This window comes from Cryptomeria japonica, chromosome 3 (assembly GCF_030272615.1).
Source record: "Cryptomeria japonica chromosome 3, Sugi_1.0, whole genome shotgun sequence".
Classification (NCBI taxonomy): Eukaryota; Viridiplantae; Streptophyta; class Pinopsida; order Cupressales; family Cupressaceae; genus Cryptomeria; species Cryptomeria japonica.
The window spans coordinates 319,104,276-319,121,216 of record NC_081407.1 but is presented as its reverse complement, the minus strand read 5'-3'; the positions used below and the strand labels follow the sequence as shown (position 1 = coordinate 319,121,216).

The window sequence follows — 16,941 nt, the reverse complement described above, 5'->3', positions numbered from 1 at the left end:
TTGTTAGAAGGAATTAAAGGTTATTTAAAGGCTTATGAGGATATGATGAATGTTTTGTGAGTTAATTTGCAAGTTTATAGAATAGTTAATGATTCAATGTGTGCTTGTAATTGTTATAATTTGTAATCAAAGATGTGTGTGCTTGTAATTATTGTAGGTTGTAGATGAACAAACATTGATCTTATAAAAAGGAAATCCCTCAAAATATATTCATTAATACATCTTAGATGGCAAATGGACAATGGTTCAAATGAACTATTAGCCTAGATCCCATCTAGGGTGGCATTTAACTATACCAAAATGTCTATTTTTAAATTTGTTAATTTTGCATCAACTATTTAATCCCATTGATTTCCTTTACCACCTTAAATTTTTGTATTCCATCCTGTCTTTGAATAATTTTGACATAGTTCAAAGATGTCAAGGAGATTTAGCTTTACAACATGACCTTTTTCCATAAGATTAAGGAAATGTCTAGACTCTCTGATGTAACCAACTTACAAACTCTAGAAATTAGATTAATTGTTCTTCATTGTTCTCCATCCATTCTGCTGCTACAATAAAAAATAAGCCTCTTAAATAGATACAATCTGAAAATTACCTTTTCTGGCAGATTTTTACAAGATCCAGAAATTGCCATTTTTGTTAATTTTCATATCTATCGGGATGACTATGAAACTTACCGATTATTGAAATATAACTCGAGTGACACTATTTGTTAACTCAATATACTAATTGCAAGCATAAAATAAAAGATATATAAAAAATACAATGTAGGAAAAACTCGAAAAACACTAAAAGCCCAATTTGAGGCCTCAAATGAAGGAATTTGACCCCAAAAATACATGGAGATTTGGTCTAATCAAATACATTTGATTCACATCTATAAAAACTCTTCAAGATGTTTCTCAACGTAAAATTTCAGCACAAATAAACAATTGAATCAAAAGTTATGACCTCCAAAAATCCCCGCATCACTATCTCAAAACCTAAAACATTTCTAAAACATTAAAAAAAAAACATCAATCTAAATTAATTTTTCATACTTTCATCCTCCTATTTTAAGTGAAATAGTTCTTCCTTTCTATCCTTGACTTAGCAATAGTCCTAGTATTTATTTAGAAATATTATTTCCATTAGTCCTATTTGTTGATAAAACCTTAAGCTAATCCCATAGACCAACACATTGATGAGTCTTTTGATGCAAAAATAAATAGTCTACGTTACTTATCTTCTATTTTATTATCAAAAGTTTGGTAAAGGATTTTGAATTAATAAAGAATTGGTCATAGTCTTTAGAAGCGATTCCCTTGAACTTGGATAAGATGGAAGGTGAACCATTTTTATAGGGTCTTCTTCGTCTTAAGATTTAAGTTAATTGTGTTATAACACATTAACACAATAATAAGAATGAACAATGAACATTATACACATGCATGAATGCAATCATAATAACAATGAACTTATTTCCACAAAATCAATTCTTCCTCTAATTGAGTGGTCAACTCCTCCTAAAGAGAGACATATAAATTTATCAGAAATTCCATGAAGAAAATATTGAATTGTAATTAAACTTCATTTATGTGACTCAAAAATAGGAGTACATCCAGAGATAGACTACTAAAAACTTGTTTAGAAATTAAATTTTAATACATGAATTGGTTTACAAATGTCTTCAGTCAAAATGGAGAAACAAAGTTTTAGATTGATATCTGCACTATAGGCTTATCAGGAGGTGCATACAAAAGTCCAATTTATAGGGAGAATAGCCACAACCTTTGACATTAGGGACACCATAAGGAATTATCAGGCCTATTCTATAACAAGGGAGATTTGCTCAACTTTAAGGAATTCTATTTAACATGTGTAAGAATCCAAATTTATTCTACAATCATCTACTATCTGTATGGATCTGAAATAATAGTGCCATAAAACATTTCATAAATCAAATTTATTTTAATCCTTCAATGAATATTATAGTCCTTCAACATCCTTCCATCCTTCCACTTCAAGTATTGCAGTTGTGAGAGGTTCCCAATAGTATCAGGGAGGTTCTCTAAGTTAAAACACGTTTCCAAGTCCAAGTGCTGCAGCTGTGACAAGTTGCCAATGGTATCAGGGAGGTTATTTAACTTTCTACAACAAACCAAGTCCAAGTGTTGCAGCTGTGACAGGTTACCAATGGTATCAGGGAGATACATTAATCTATCACAACCTCGCAAGTCTAAGTGCTGCAGCTGTGACAGGTTGCCTATGGTATCAGGAAGATTATCTAAGCTTCTACACCATCCTGAATCCAAATGTTGCAGCTGTGACAGATTGCCAATGGTATCAGGGAGGTTAAGGAAACTTCTACACCCTCTCAAGCACAAGTACTGCAACTTTGACAGATTGCCAATGGTATCAGGGAGGTTATTTAACCCATCACACCATCTCAAGTCTAAGTGCTGCAGCTGTGGCAACCTGATATCAGGGAGATTTTTTAAACATACACACCCTTCCAAAAACAAGTGCTGCAGCTGTGACAGGTTGCCAATGGTATCAGGAAGCTTCTTTAAGCTTCTAGACCACCCCAAATCTAAGTGTTGCAGCTGTATATTAGGAAGTGAAAACAGTGAAAATATAGACAGCCCATCCAAATCAGAACAGCCTTTTAGTTGCAAAATTTTCAATTGCCAAATGTCATTTACAAATCTAGAGTGACTTGGCTTCTTTACTGCTCTGTTAGTGTTTGTCTTAACTGCTAAGCCACAACGTTCTAGCCTTAACCATATCAAACTTCTAGGAAGCTTGGATAGTTTGTCTTCTATCATGCCTTCAATGGGCACATTTTGCAAATGAAGATAGTGAAGACCAGGTCTGTAAAGCTTTTCAAGCCTTTGTGGATTGCCTTCATTGAGCCGAAGGCGAGAGAAGTTGATGTTGTTGGACAGGGTGCTACAATGGGCAGACTCCCATAGTCGGGTACAATCCCTTTCTTTTTCTGCAATGGTTCGCCCCATGTCTTGCAAATGGTCATGCATATCAAATACACCTTTGTCATCAATCTTTATTAGTAACTTCATTGAAAGATTGGATACAGCAGTGTCTACCATCTTGTACAAAGATTTCCAGAAAACAATGGGCAATTTTTTGTGTTCTCCAATGAAATAACAAGCAATGTCCATAAATATTTCTTTCTCATCATCACTTAGAGCATTATAACTGATTTTGAGTCTTTCATGTATCTCTTGGTTGAGTGTAATGTTATGAAAGGCTTCTATCCAGCAACCAGTGTCATCCTGCTTATCATACAAGAAGGAACCAATTACTTCCAATGAAAGAGGATGTCCCTTACAAGCTTCCACTATTCTTCTGGACAAATCTTTGTATCTGGGACTTGGAGATGGTCTGAGAAAAGTATACCAATTAAATAACTGGAGACTTTCATTTATCTGTAATCCACTCATCTCATGGATGTATTCAGATGAGATCCCAGCAGCATTGAGAATATGTTTGTCTCTAGAAGTTATAATAACTCTGCTACCAGGAGCAAACCAATCCCCCAGCCAAAACATCTAATTGTACAACAACATTCACATCATCCAAAATAAGTAACACACGTTTTCCTCCCAAACGATCTCTGAACAAAGATTTGCCCTTGTCTACACTCTGCACTTTTCCATCATATTTGGTTAAATCTTGAAGAATTTGTTTCTGCAATTTTATGAGGCCTTCGTGATCCGCAGCAGTGTCCCGGACATTGAATACAAAAGAAGCAGCTTCAAAATCAGCATAAACTTGATTGTATATGGCCTTGGCAACTGTAGTTTTGCCAATACCACCAATACCCCAGATTCCTGCTTTAACTACCTCTTTCACTGAATTGAGATGCAATGTATGAATGATAGCGTTTTTCACGCTGTCCATTCCCACAGGATGCTTGGCAACTTCTAATGGCACTCTGTCCAATGTGTTAATCAGGTCTTTCACCACTTTCTTTATTAGCCGAGCTTCAAAGCTGCAATGGCCAAAGTAGTCAGTAGATATTGTAAAAAACTATCCTCCTTATGATATTGCTTTGCAAAAAATAGCAAGAAAGTTGTAAAATCGAACATGCTTTTGTATGTCTAAGTGAAAGGGTGTGTGAAAATTTTGGTAGTGTCAGAAATAACTTAATATAAAAAAAATTGAGTCAAGAAAGTTTTACAATAGAGAATGCTTTTCTCTATCTTAAATTGAAAGGGTGTCTAAATTTTTTTTGTAGTGTTAGAAATAATTTAATATAAGAATTTTTGAGTCAATAAAGTAGTTTAAGGGTCTTAAGTTCAAGTTTTAATTAATTCATTAAAGCATAATAATGTAATTTAATAATATTTTTTTTAATTATTCTATAGAAAGGTAGTTGTTACTAATATTTTTTGGATTCGATTGTGTAGATTTTAATTGTCTTGTAGAAAGGTAATTTTTACTTATTATATTATATTAAATTCAAAAATTGATGTTATTTTTTTTCTTCTTATTTTAACAAAATTTTATATAGTTTTTCTGGTTGAATTTATCTCTAACATGCTACCTTTTGTGTGTCAATCAATATGAAACTTAAAAATTATATTTTTTTTTTGTCATTAGTCTCTATTTTTTATACATTTCATACACAATTATCATTTGAATTTTTTCATAGTTCACAATTGTATTTTGTCATGTGAATCTTTTTGTTTGGAATTATATTTTATCATTTAATTTACTTGAGAAGAGTAATTGATCTAATGCTTGAAAGAGTAAATAGTTTGCTCATAATTAATGTTGATCCTTATATGCATGGCATTAGTGGAAGCAAGAGAGAAGGGGGAGTCAATGGATAAGAAGAAAATATAGACTTGGACATGTCATCAATGGACTAAGTAAACTACTTTAAGTGATTGGATGCATAATTATACAATTTAAATGTAAATTAAATAATGCAATTTTAGTTTTAATTGGTTTCTTCATCTTCAATCATTCAAATTTTTTTTACAATATTGGTTTGAATTAATTTCTTCATTTCAAGAATTCAAGTGAAAAAATAAAAAAATGGTTTGATTTTTCTCTATATAATTATTAAGTAAACAATTCATTTTGATGTCTTGTAATGTCTTGATACATGTAGATGATGACAAGAGGCATATCTAGTGCAAAGTCAGAACCATTTAACTAGATTTTATTTCATCTTTATTCATGATCCTATGCTTACTGACACACCTCAATTCTATGTACACGTTCCCATTTACCTAATCTATCTATTTTGATTATCCATATTGATCCCTCAATTGTATTAATATATCACAATCCACTTTATATATCTAAACCAAGTCAAGTCCATGATTATGGGGTTGTCCCCATGAGAAAAAACTCAACTCACCTAAATTTAACTTCAAAACTTCAAATTTGGCCAATTGACCCCCTATTCCTTTCCTACCTAAAGTTAAATATTTATATATTGAAATAATTAATTTTCACATACTAGTATAAAAAGGAATTCACTCGCATTTATTTTACATAATATGTGTATACATTAAAATATCTCTCATTCTAAGAGCATTTAGAAGGGCAATGATTCAAATAAATTTAGGTTTGGTTTGTAGAAAGGAGTAACAAATATGATTCCAGGTGAATTAGTTTTTTCCTTCAATCACTTATCAAATTCATTAAATATACAAATTTACCTAGCTAGGTCCAATATTATAGAAAATAGTAGGATTCCATTAGTTTCAAGCCAAAGCTACACCAACCCTCTTTTCTAGCCTATGCTCCAATAGTTCATCTTTAAGTTGAAAGTAAGATACAAATCAAAATTCCATTAGATGTTAAGTTTGTGATGGAATATCAATTTCAAAATTGTGAAGTAGACCCAAATCGACAAATTTAACCTATATTAGAGAAAGAATCATATTGATCTTGATTCTAATTGAAACATAGGATTATTATAGTTTTCAAATCCCAAGACACCTTGATTTCAAGGTCTTTATCAACTTGTCATTGATCCTTTGGTCATAGAGGTAAGTAGTCTTCCCTCCTATTTATTTAAATAATTACAAATTGTACAATTGTCTAATTTTTCAATGACGATATTATGTCTTAGTGAAGATCTATTATGTGATGATTATGATGGTTCTATGGAGTCAAGATTCTTAGTATGTGAAATATTCCCTTATTTATAATTGTAATCACATAATTGCCAATATTTTATTTATTAACGAGTTTAGATTGTACATATGTGGTAGAGCTTTCAAGTGTTTTGATTCATCTTTCTTTCTCTATACTTCATTCTTTAATGCAACTTGTGTTTTCATTAACTATTTCTTTAGAACTAGGTCGCATAAGAATAACATAGACTTAGTGATGATCCTTAGTAAATTATCTCTCCATCATTATTCTACTATCTGGCTCATTGGGCTAATCCATATCTTAAATATACTTGTCATCATACATATGGATATTCAAAGGGTAAAATTATAGAATTGTGTCATACTTTTAGCCAACTTATCAACACAAGTGAATTTAAGCATTTCAAACTAAAATTTAATTTTGGTGAAACATATGGTCCTAGATAAGTTGGTTGTGGGTCACAATTTTCCAATTAGAAGTGTCCACTAAATGCATATTTAATACCATTTTGAGGCCAATTAACTTTAAAGAAAAAAAAACTTGATGTTCAACAATTCCTACTCTTATGACTTTTTTTTAAAAATATACAAAAGTATCCTCTTGCAGATCTACAAGTGTAGTTTTCAAGAAAAAAAATTAATAATTTAATTATTTGTTTATTATTTTTTATGAAGGTTGATTATCTCATTTGAAAAAATACTAGAATTTGATTATAAATTTTGAAAAATATATGATGCACTAGAGAAAAGACTACATGTTAAGATGATATGTGTGTACACACACATATGGTATATGCACCAAGATGGGGGGCCAAAAGGGGGTCTTAAGTGGCCATTTTTTTTTGAAATTAGGAAAGTCTAATCTTGGATGAGAAATTGAAGATAGTTATGCTTAAAATTTGAAAATGTAATAAGAACAAGAGTTGTAGTGCTCTGAATCTACTTTCTTAACTACTTTTATTTTTTAAATGATGGAGATTAAGGAGTTCAAAAAGGGGTGCCACAAAAAGTGGTCATATTTCTATCAAAAAAAATATAACATAGCATTTGGTGTGGCAACCCTAAAATGATAACTTATTTTTTAATATTTCAAAAATCCCTCTAGTGAGAAATTAGCTAACACTATGTAGTTTATGCTCAAAGATTCTACTAATTTTTTAATGAATATATGATTTTTTACTAATATTCAAAGTGGACACATCCTAAAATTTAGAAAATTGAGTGTGCTACCCGCAATTTTTTTTTGAAAACTAATAAAAAATCTATTTTTTTTTGAAAACTAATAAAAAATCTATTTTTTAAAATAGGTGTAGAATGGATTCTACTTTCTAAAATATATTTTGTTTTAGAATTTGATGAATCAGTAAAAATTTATACCCAAAATACCACACATTGGTTTCTGACAAAAAATGGACATACAAACAAAAGAAATTAAAGATAAAAACCTTAACATACTCAAAATGTGAAAAAAATAAATGGTTAGTTAACTAAGAGTGAGTTAAATACCATTGCGGTATTTTTAACTTTGCATTGAAAACCATGCAAACTTGATGGTTGATGGAGAGCACTCTGAAAAAGTGCATGAAATTTTTTACAATTTCAAAAAATGTATTTGGGTGTTCAGATGGTCATCCAAACCTTTCGCTTGGAAATTCCCAATGTAGGAATAAATGCACATGTGTTATAATGTGTTCATGTTATGACTTGCTAGTCGCCCAAATGCATGCACATTTTCAAGAAGAATTTTTTTTGTCTAAATTAAACCCATATTTTCCTCAATCACTTGATCTTAGATTGAATACCTTGATCAAAATATATGTACATGAAATATAATATTTAAGTGTAACTCACATTTTAATATATCTTTTTCCTTTCTTATACTCAAATGATATATTTCATGTATACAATGGCTAGTTGTTTCAAAGTGGTGTCATATCTCTAGTACTTATAATAAAGATTCTAGGTTTTAGAAGATATTATAAAATTTTTAGACAGTCAAATTTTAGTGCTTAGCAGGCTCCTATCGATATTATCTCGCTCTATCTCACTCTTTACCTCCCTCAAAATCTAAAACTATATCTCCATATCGTTCTTCCTCTATCCCCTCTCTTTATGTCTCTCTATCTCAAGTTCTCTACTCTATACCCTAAGATCTAGACCTCTCTCTCTCTCTCTCTCTCTCTCTCTCTCTCTCTACTCTCTATCTCCTCTCTCTCTACACACCTCCCCCTCACTCCCTATGTACCTCTATTTCTCTACATACCCCTCACTCTCCACATAGCCCTTTCTCCCTCCCTACCCACCTATATTTCTCTACATATGTCTCTCTCCCATCCTCTCTCCCTCCCCACCTCCTTCCCTCTCCACAATTTTCTATCTCTACCCTGTCTCCATCTCCCCCTTCTTCCACCTCTCCTAAACCCCAATCCTAAACTTTATACCCTTAATCATAAACAAGTTATACCCTCAACTCTATGCCTTATACCCGCAACTATAAACCTTATACCCTAAACCCTACACTATTAACCCTATACCTTGAATCATAAACCCTAAACCATATATCAATACCTTAATAATAAACCCTATATCTTATACCATCAACCATAAACCCATTACCCTCAACCCTAAACCTTACACCTTCAACCCTATACATTATACCCTAAACACTACACTCTTAGCCCTATACACTCAACTTTATACCCTCAATCATTAATCCTAAACCCTATACCAATACCATAAACCCTAAAGCCTATACCTTTCTCAACTATAACCTAATACCCTTAACCCTGAACCCTATACCTTATACCCTCAACTGTTAACCTAATACCCTAAACCCTAAACCCTATACCTTATACCCTTAGCCATAAGTCATAAACCCTGGACCTTACACCCAATACCCTCAACCCTCAACCCTCAACCCTAAACCATATACCATATACAATCAACCTAATACCTTATACTCTAAACCCTAAACCGTGCATTCAATTACCTTAACCATAAACACTATACCCTAAGCCCTGTATGTTATACCATTAGCCCTATACGTTATACCCTCAACTATAAACCCAATACCCTCAACCATAAACCTTAAACCCTATACCACATACACTCAATCCTATATTTGATATTCCCTAAACCCTATATGCTATAACCTCAACCATAAACCCTCAAACTTATACCTTTAATCATAAACCCAATACCCTAGACCCTATACCTTATACCCTCAATCACAAACCCTATACACTCAACCTTAAATTCTAAACCATATACCATATATCCTCAACCAAATAACCAATACCCTATACGAATACACTCAACCTTAAACCGTATACTCTCAACCCTATACCCTAAACCCTATATGCTATACCCTCAAATATTTAAACCCTATATCTTATACCCTCAATTGTAAACCCAATACCCTAAACCCTCCACCCTCCATCGTACACCCTCAACCATAAACCCTATACTATATACATGTTGCCACAAAAGTTTGCACCCTTGTCTAAGCTATTAACTCAAACAACCTCGTGAAAAATGGAAAGAACCTCCAAGTGTGGGACCTTGAAAAGTGAGGTCGAATCTTTAGAGAAGGTTGACTTTCTCTTTGATCAAGGTGCAATGTTGAACCAACCTAACACTTTAAAGACTACTTCTAAACCTATTCTAATGACTTGCAGAGGTATAGGGAAGAAGGAATGCAAAAAATAAAGGGAGGTGATGCACCAAGATTAGAACTTTGATCCTCTCTGCCTATTATAAGTACACAAGACAACATTTAAACTACCCAAAGACATACTTGGTCTCCTATCTTTATCGATCTCTTGAGGCACATATGAAGGTTAGGACTTAATGAGACATTGCAAGGAGCTAAAAGCATTCACAAACAAGGTCTATTAAGTAGTTTAACATAATCATAGAATCTCGAAATAGAGAAAAATGCATCCAAATAGAAAGGTAAGATGATTTACACTATACATTTGAACTAGAAAGAGGTAAAATAGATAATTTTATTAATGCAAAGGCAAGGCAACATCTACAATTATAGAAAGCATGAATTTTATAAGAGAAACATGGAGAGGGTCCACATTGAAATTATGTTACAAATTTTCCTTTATAGTTCAGGCATAACTCAGATTAAAACAATGAGTTCAAAATCTAGATGAAAACAATGAGTTCAAAACCTAGGGTTAGGTTGCAGGATGATCTGATCAAGCAAATCAGATCAAGGATCTGATTGTTGTGTGCAAGTTGATCTTCTGGAAGGGGAAGGAAGACGACAATGATGTCTTTGTGGTTGATGAAGGAAATAATGCCTAAAAATATGGGTGGCTTGAGACTAAAGGTAGTTGAATGTTCCTCTAACAAGGTAAACCAATCATTTGCAACAATAAATGGGCATGGCCGCACTTGGAATTGCATTTGCAGGGCCTGAGAGAAGTTATGACACTGTCTTGGAGTGGTTGGATCTGATTCAGATCGAATTTGGGTCATCGACAGGGCAAACATTGTAATATCGACCTATTATCGGCAACCACCTCCTAGCCGTTAAAATTTGAAATGTGCTCCTCTGCAATTCAAATGATGGTTGTTGATCTTCATCTTCATGCGGGAATGAATAGTTGAGATGCACTGTAGGGACCCCAATAACGGCTGATTAATACACAACCGTCGATATGAACTTGGTATGTGAACGGACGACTGGGATTGCATTTGAAAGATCCTTCATAAGCCCCTCTGAGCTGGGCCCACAATCGCCACAAGGGCACCATGTCGGATGCCTTTGGCCCTTCAAACATCAGCACCCTACTATCCTGCAATATCTTGTCGGGACCCACCAAATAGCCTGCGAGGATGCGGGGTCAAACCCTGCTAATACTCCTCATTTACTCCTAATTCTCAACTAATGCTTCAATATTTACAAAAGTATCAAATGGAGTATATGTATTCATAAAAAAATAAAGTACTAAATCAAGATAACCACAGGTCAAATCAATACCATCACTAGAATCCCATGAATAACTAATTCCCTTAGTGTCATTCTTTTCAATAAATTTTAGAGGTTCATACATGCGTTATTGCTTCAAATATAGATGTTTTCCATTTAAAAAAAATCTTTCATTAACATGTTGTAACATTTTTCATAATGACTAATCAATTTAGATAGGGTAATCATTTTTCTTAATATTAGATAATGTTAGACTCATTGGATTTGTCACCTTCATTAGAATAAGAAGCTAACATAGTGTGTAAGTCAAGATCAATTGAAAAATATGAAGCTTAATGTAGTCATATTTCTTTGGCGTCTCAAAATCTAAGGATCCCGAGAAATTTGTACCGTGTACATCATATATAGGATGGGAGTGAATAGAAGACATTATACCTACATGTTGAGTTGGATTGGGTAGATCAACATCTTAAACTTTTTAATTATTTGATATAAAATTTGAATGGGTCACCATTAGCTTTTACCACACAATGCATATGTTGAATACAATTGAATGTGTGATAAAATGTGGATGGTACAACAACCATTGTTTATATGGACCCTAGATGTCATAAAATGATGTTATTCTTTAATGAGTCAAGCATGACATGGAAAGTAGTTTCAAGAATAATCAATCCTAAAGTGATAGGAAAAGTTAGATAAATGAATCTTGTATAACATCATCAAACCCTTTGATGTTTACCTCAAATTTTGAAAAAATAGAGCAACTAGTTCGGATTAGATACATAAATTGTGTAGTAAATATGTTTATATTCCATATTCCTGAATAACATGTGGATAAGGTAAGTCATAAAGTGAAAAATATATTGGGGTGTCACAAGAATGATCACGAGATAATATCCCCATATGGTTATCCCTGGAGGTAGTTAAGGCATGCAAATTAGGTTTAGGAGATATGTAAGCATAAACTATATAATTGTTATTTGTGTGACTAGATGAACTCTTATCATAAAATAGAACATTCATAGTAAAAGAGGGTTTATTTATATTGTCTCTAATATATGAAACTATATCACTAGTGGTAGAGAAAGGTAATCATTATAATATTCATCGCTCTTGATAGTGGTAGTTGGAGATAAGAAATCATAATCACCATGAGTGATGTAGAAAAATGATTATCATCTTACTTATCATCATGTATAAAAGAAGGTAAATCATGTGAATCGTGTGAATATATATATGTGGAGCTAATGTCATGTGTAGAAGATGTATCATCACAAGTTACACTAGTATCATGCATAGGTGAGCTACATGATGGATCAATTCTCTATGTATGTTAATCATTGATATAAGGTATATGATCATCATGATATGTATGGAAAAGGGAACTAAGCATTTATAATACATGATTTACACTAATCAAATCCATGATGATTGAGAACTAGAAGAAACATAATAGAATAAATACTCCATAGAAAATGCATCCTTCAACTTATAAAAATGCGTCTCAATTCAATAGTAAGGATAGAGGTATGTTGTGTAAGGAAAGATGGGAATCTATAAAAATCTAAAATATATGCATGAATATGGAGTCCAAGAAATAAAATATAAGAAGGGCCATAATGTATAATGTCATAAGTGAGAATGGTGTGTTAAAAAATAAATCATGATATATTCCTCAACCTTAATTAAAACAGTATAAGAAATTTATGAAGATCAAAATTGAGATAATTTTGAAATAATAATATCATATTCAAAAATATAAATTAGAAAATTCAAAACCAGGATAAGTTATTAAGAAAAAAAAAGTCCCTCAAGCTAGTATAAGTTAAAACAATTAATTTCTTTGCCTTTGATCCAAGCCTTTATACAAGTATGATGGGCTAAAGTTATGGACTTAAGCACACTCTTGTGGTAGGGAGTTCCTAGATTTATTAGTGGAAAGATTCTAATAGATGGTGTAAAGGGGGAACACTTTTTTATTTACAGGTTCTTGATGTTTTCACAATGGGGCTATGATCCTAAAATTGGTATAATATAATGGATCTCGATTACAAGTTCCTTGATAAGAAAAAAGGTGATCTAGAAATTCAATAGGATCAAATGCAACTTCTTTATTTAGTTGTTATTCCAAAATAAATTTCTCACTTGGGACAATATTAGAAAGAGAGGATTTCAAGGCCCTTCAAAATGCATTGTATGTGGTATTAAGAAATAATTTGTTGCTCGCCTGTTATCCAATGCCCTTTTATTTTAGGCAATTTGAGATCGATGGTGACAACACTTGAAATTTATTCACATTGTCTCTTTGTCCATGTTTTGGGCAAGCATGGGTTGGCCACCAACTACTTTTATCAATGTTGCATAGGAGTTTGATCCTACCTCTCTCCTTTGACAAATCTAGTTGGAATGGAACCATCAAATTTTATAGGATTACTAGGTCTCATCTCTCAAATCTAGAAAGATATATATTATGTAAAGAAGACCATCTTCATCACATGTTTTATGGACAAGGACTTGTCTTCCTCTTAGTGTTTACTTGAAAAAAACCTGGAGCTTCATTCTATTTTTTCTTCCTTGTCCTTGTCCTCCTACATGTGGTTCTAGAAAGGTTAGCAAATCTAGTAAATGGTTTCCCCCTTTTATATTTTCTCAAAATAAATGCTAATGATTCTTCTTGTGACAATCTAAGTGTTGCTACACTTGGAAGGGTTGTTCATGTTGATGATGGGTTCATTTATTTTTTCTTCTTTATTGTACTATGGGGATCAATATCAATAGTTAGATAGAAAGTCGTGCTATTCTTCTAGCTCTTAAAAAAATTAGTGAATCAAAATGGAAAAATATTATCTAGCAAATCTAGTAAATGGCTTGGACCCAATTTATATTTTCTCAAAATAAATACTAATGGTTATTCTTATGACAATCTAAGGGTTAATACACTTGGAAGGGTTGGTCATGTTGACATTGGGTTCATTTATTTTTCTTCTCTGCTACTATGGGGATCAATATCAGTAATTAGATAGAAGGTCATGCTATTCTTCTAGCTCTTAAAAAAGTTAGTGAAATTGAATGGAAAAATATTATCTATGAAATAAATTTCCTAATCATGGTTTGTCTTTTGAACAAAGAAAGGACCCATGACTCCTCTTAGTGGGTGGAAACTTTAGTTGAGTAATTTATTTGTTTCACTCCTTTGTTTGAAGCTATATCCTTTGAGAGTACAACTTGATTGTGGATTGTCTTGCCATGTGGGCTATTGAGGAAAATCGCAAGTGGAATGTCTCTAAATGGGGGTCTTTGCCTCCCAAAAATCTTCTCAACTTCTCCACCTTGTTCACAATGATCAACCTTGAGATACTCTTTGTTCCATGTTGTGGATCTGATCTAATGATTGCCACTTTTCTTAGAACTCTTTAAAACAAAGCCTTTTTGTTGGTCTTCTAGGCTTCTCTAGCTTCTTTGGCACACTTAGTGTCTTATTTTTTCCAACTTTGTTGATCAAAAGCTCCCAATCTTCAAGATTCATGGTTGTTTGATAGGCTCTCTCTAGTGTTCTTGAAGATGGGCTCGTAAAAAAATCATTATGAGTTTAACTATTTGATTATTATCTTATAATACTAAAGGATTTCTATTTTTTATGAAAATAAGAAAAAAACAATAATCATATAACTTTTTTTACAATCTACTCAAAATATCCCCTATCAAGTGATATAATGTTTAAAGTTAGTTGATTTCTACAGTCCATGTAAACTATCTGAATGTTGCTTCTAGATTTGCTTGTGTAAGTGTTTTTTGCATCAACATTGCGGATCACACTCCGTGATCCATCCTCAGAATGATAGAGAGCATATTGAGCGCATAAGGATGATATTGAGCGCATAAGGATCAAATCACACTCTATGATCCATCCTCACGATGATAGAGAGCATAAGTCCATCCTTAGGATGATAGAGAGTGCATAAGGATCGGATCACACTCCATGGTCCAACTTCAGGATGATATAGAGCACAAGTCCATCCTTAGGAGGATAGAGAGTGCATATGGATTGGATCACACTCCATGATCCAACCTCAGGATGATAGAGAGCATAAGGATCCTTATACTCTCTATCATCCTAAAGATGGATCACGGAGTGTGTTCTGCAACGTCGATGCAAAAAATGCTCACACAATCAAATCCAGAAACAACATTCAGATTATTATAATGTTGCTTATCATTATATGACCATCAAATTTGACCCCTTGTGGAGACATATATATCTATTATCTGGCCACAGCGATGAACTAATAATCAAAGATGTCGAAAAGACAGCAGAGAGTGAGGCTCGTTACTTACCCTTGAGCTCTATCAATGGACCAGCCTGAGCGAGAAGAGATCTGTAGAAGGGCATACTTCCACCCATCAATCTCTTCTCTTTGGTATCGGTATGAATCGCCATAAAATTGTAAACACGGACATATCTGTACAAGAACATGCTTCCACCACTCAATCTCTCTTTTTGGGTATCGATCTGAATGGCCATAATGTTTCAGAAATGATTGCTTATAAGGACTGGAGTCATTTTCAGGATATCTAACATGAGTTGGATTCACATGATAAAAAAGAGGAATAATCAAACCAGGGGTGCTCAACATTGCAGCGGCCTCCTTGAGACACCAAGCTGAGTCTGCATAGCCTACAGAAAATATAGGGATCCGTATAGCACTGCTCTCAATTGCTCTTTCCAAGCTCAACCCAATTATTTCTCCCTTTTCCAATTTGTCACTGTCTAAGAAAACATTCAGTCCTGCTGCGGAGAGAGATTCAAAGAGATGATCAACCAAAGTTTTTCTCACATCCTCTCCTCTGAAACTCAGAAACACATGATACCTCTTATCACTTTGGAAGGCTAATTTAGTTGTGGAAGGCTTGTATTCTTCCATCTTTGAGTTGGGAAGCTTATCAATGGTAGAAAGTAAACAGAGGAATCAAACCAAAGTTTCAGATCTTCAACTCAACTCTACAGATCTACAAACTCCTACCACACATTCAACATATCTACTTTGAAATTGCTGATGATGTTCAAGAGTGAGGATATAAAGTCAATCCAGACGGCCCACTTTTATTAAGAATTCCTTAAAGATGCGCAAACTTCCAAACATGAAACGTCCAGATTCAGTTTCCAAAAAAAAATTATACCATGGTCAGGGTGCCCATTTTTATTAATTTGCGTTTCACTCCAGTCATCCCGACTTGTTTTATATTATTTTTGTGGTTTTGGTCGTCGTTTTTATCATTTTCATGTTCACATAGGAATCTTAAGGCTTAAGTTGGACAGTTGACCTTGTTTTTAAAGCAATTTTTTTTTTTTTAATAATGGTTTTTTTTATTGAAAATTGTAATTTATAAAAATGTTGATAGTTTATATTTAGACATTTTCATCAAACATGCCATCTAAACAATAGGATAGGTATCAATGTATAATTTCACCTTTTTTTAATAAATTTTTTTGTAAAACTTACCAGAAAATTAAGTTGTCAACGAGCTTATAACATATGAAATATATCATCTTTATAATTTACAAGAGATCGGTGGCTTATCTTCCAATGCTTTTGTGTAACCATAGGTTAAAATCATGAAGCCAACATAAACATTCCATTTTATAGTCCAAATAATGGTTATACATATACATCTATATGTATGCATATACATATATAGATAGATACATACGTACATAATACATGCAAATGTACATGTGTGTATAAAATTTTATGATAAAAATGTTCAAATATGTACTTATATGATCATTAAACTTAGGCTGCGCAATAGAGTCTAAAGTCAATTAGATCATTTCAATCATCTATGTATAATATAACACCTAGTATTTTT

At 32.9% G+C, this 16,941-nt stretch overlaps 1 protein-coding gene across 1 annotated transcript; it reads right to left on the bottom strand.

Moving 5' to 3' along the window:
• Positions 1-1,964: 1,964 nt before the first annotated feature.
• On the bottom strand, positions 1,965-15,995 carry LOC131036005 (disease resistance protein RUN1-like). The gene is made up of 3 exons (XM_057967793.2): positions 15,409-15,995; positions 3,538-4,000; positions 1,965-3,434 (listed from the first exon to the last, which is right to left on the bottom strand). The coding sequence occupies exons 1-3, from the start codon at positions 15,993-15,995 to the stop codon at positions 1,965-1,967; spliced, it is 2,520 nt and encodes an 839-aa protein (XP_057823776.1).
• Positions 15,996-16,941: the final 946 nt, after the last annotated feature.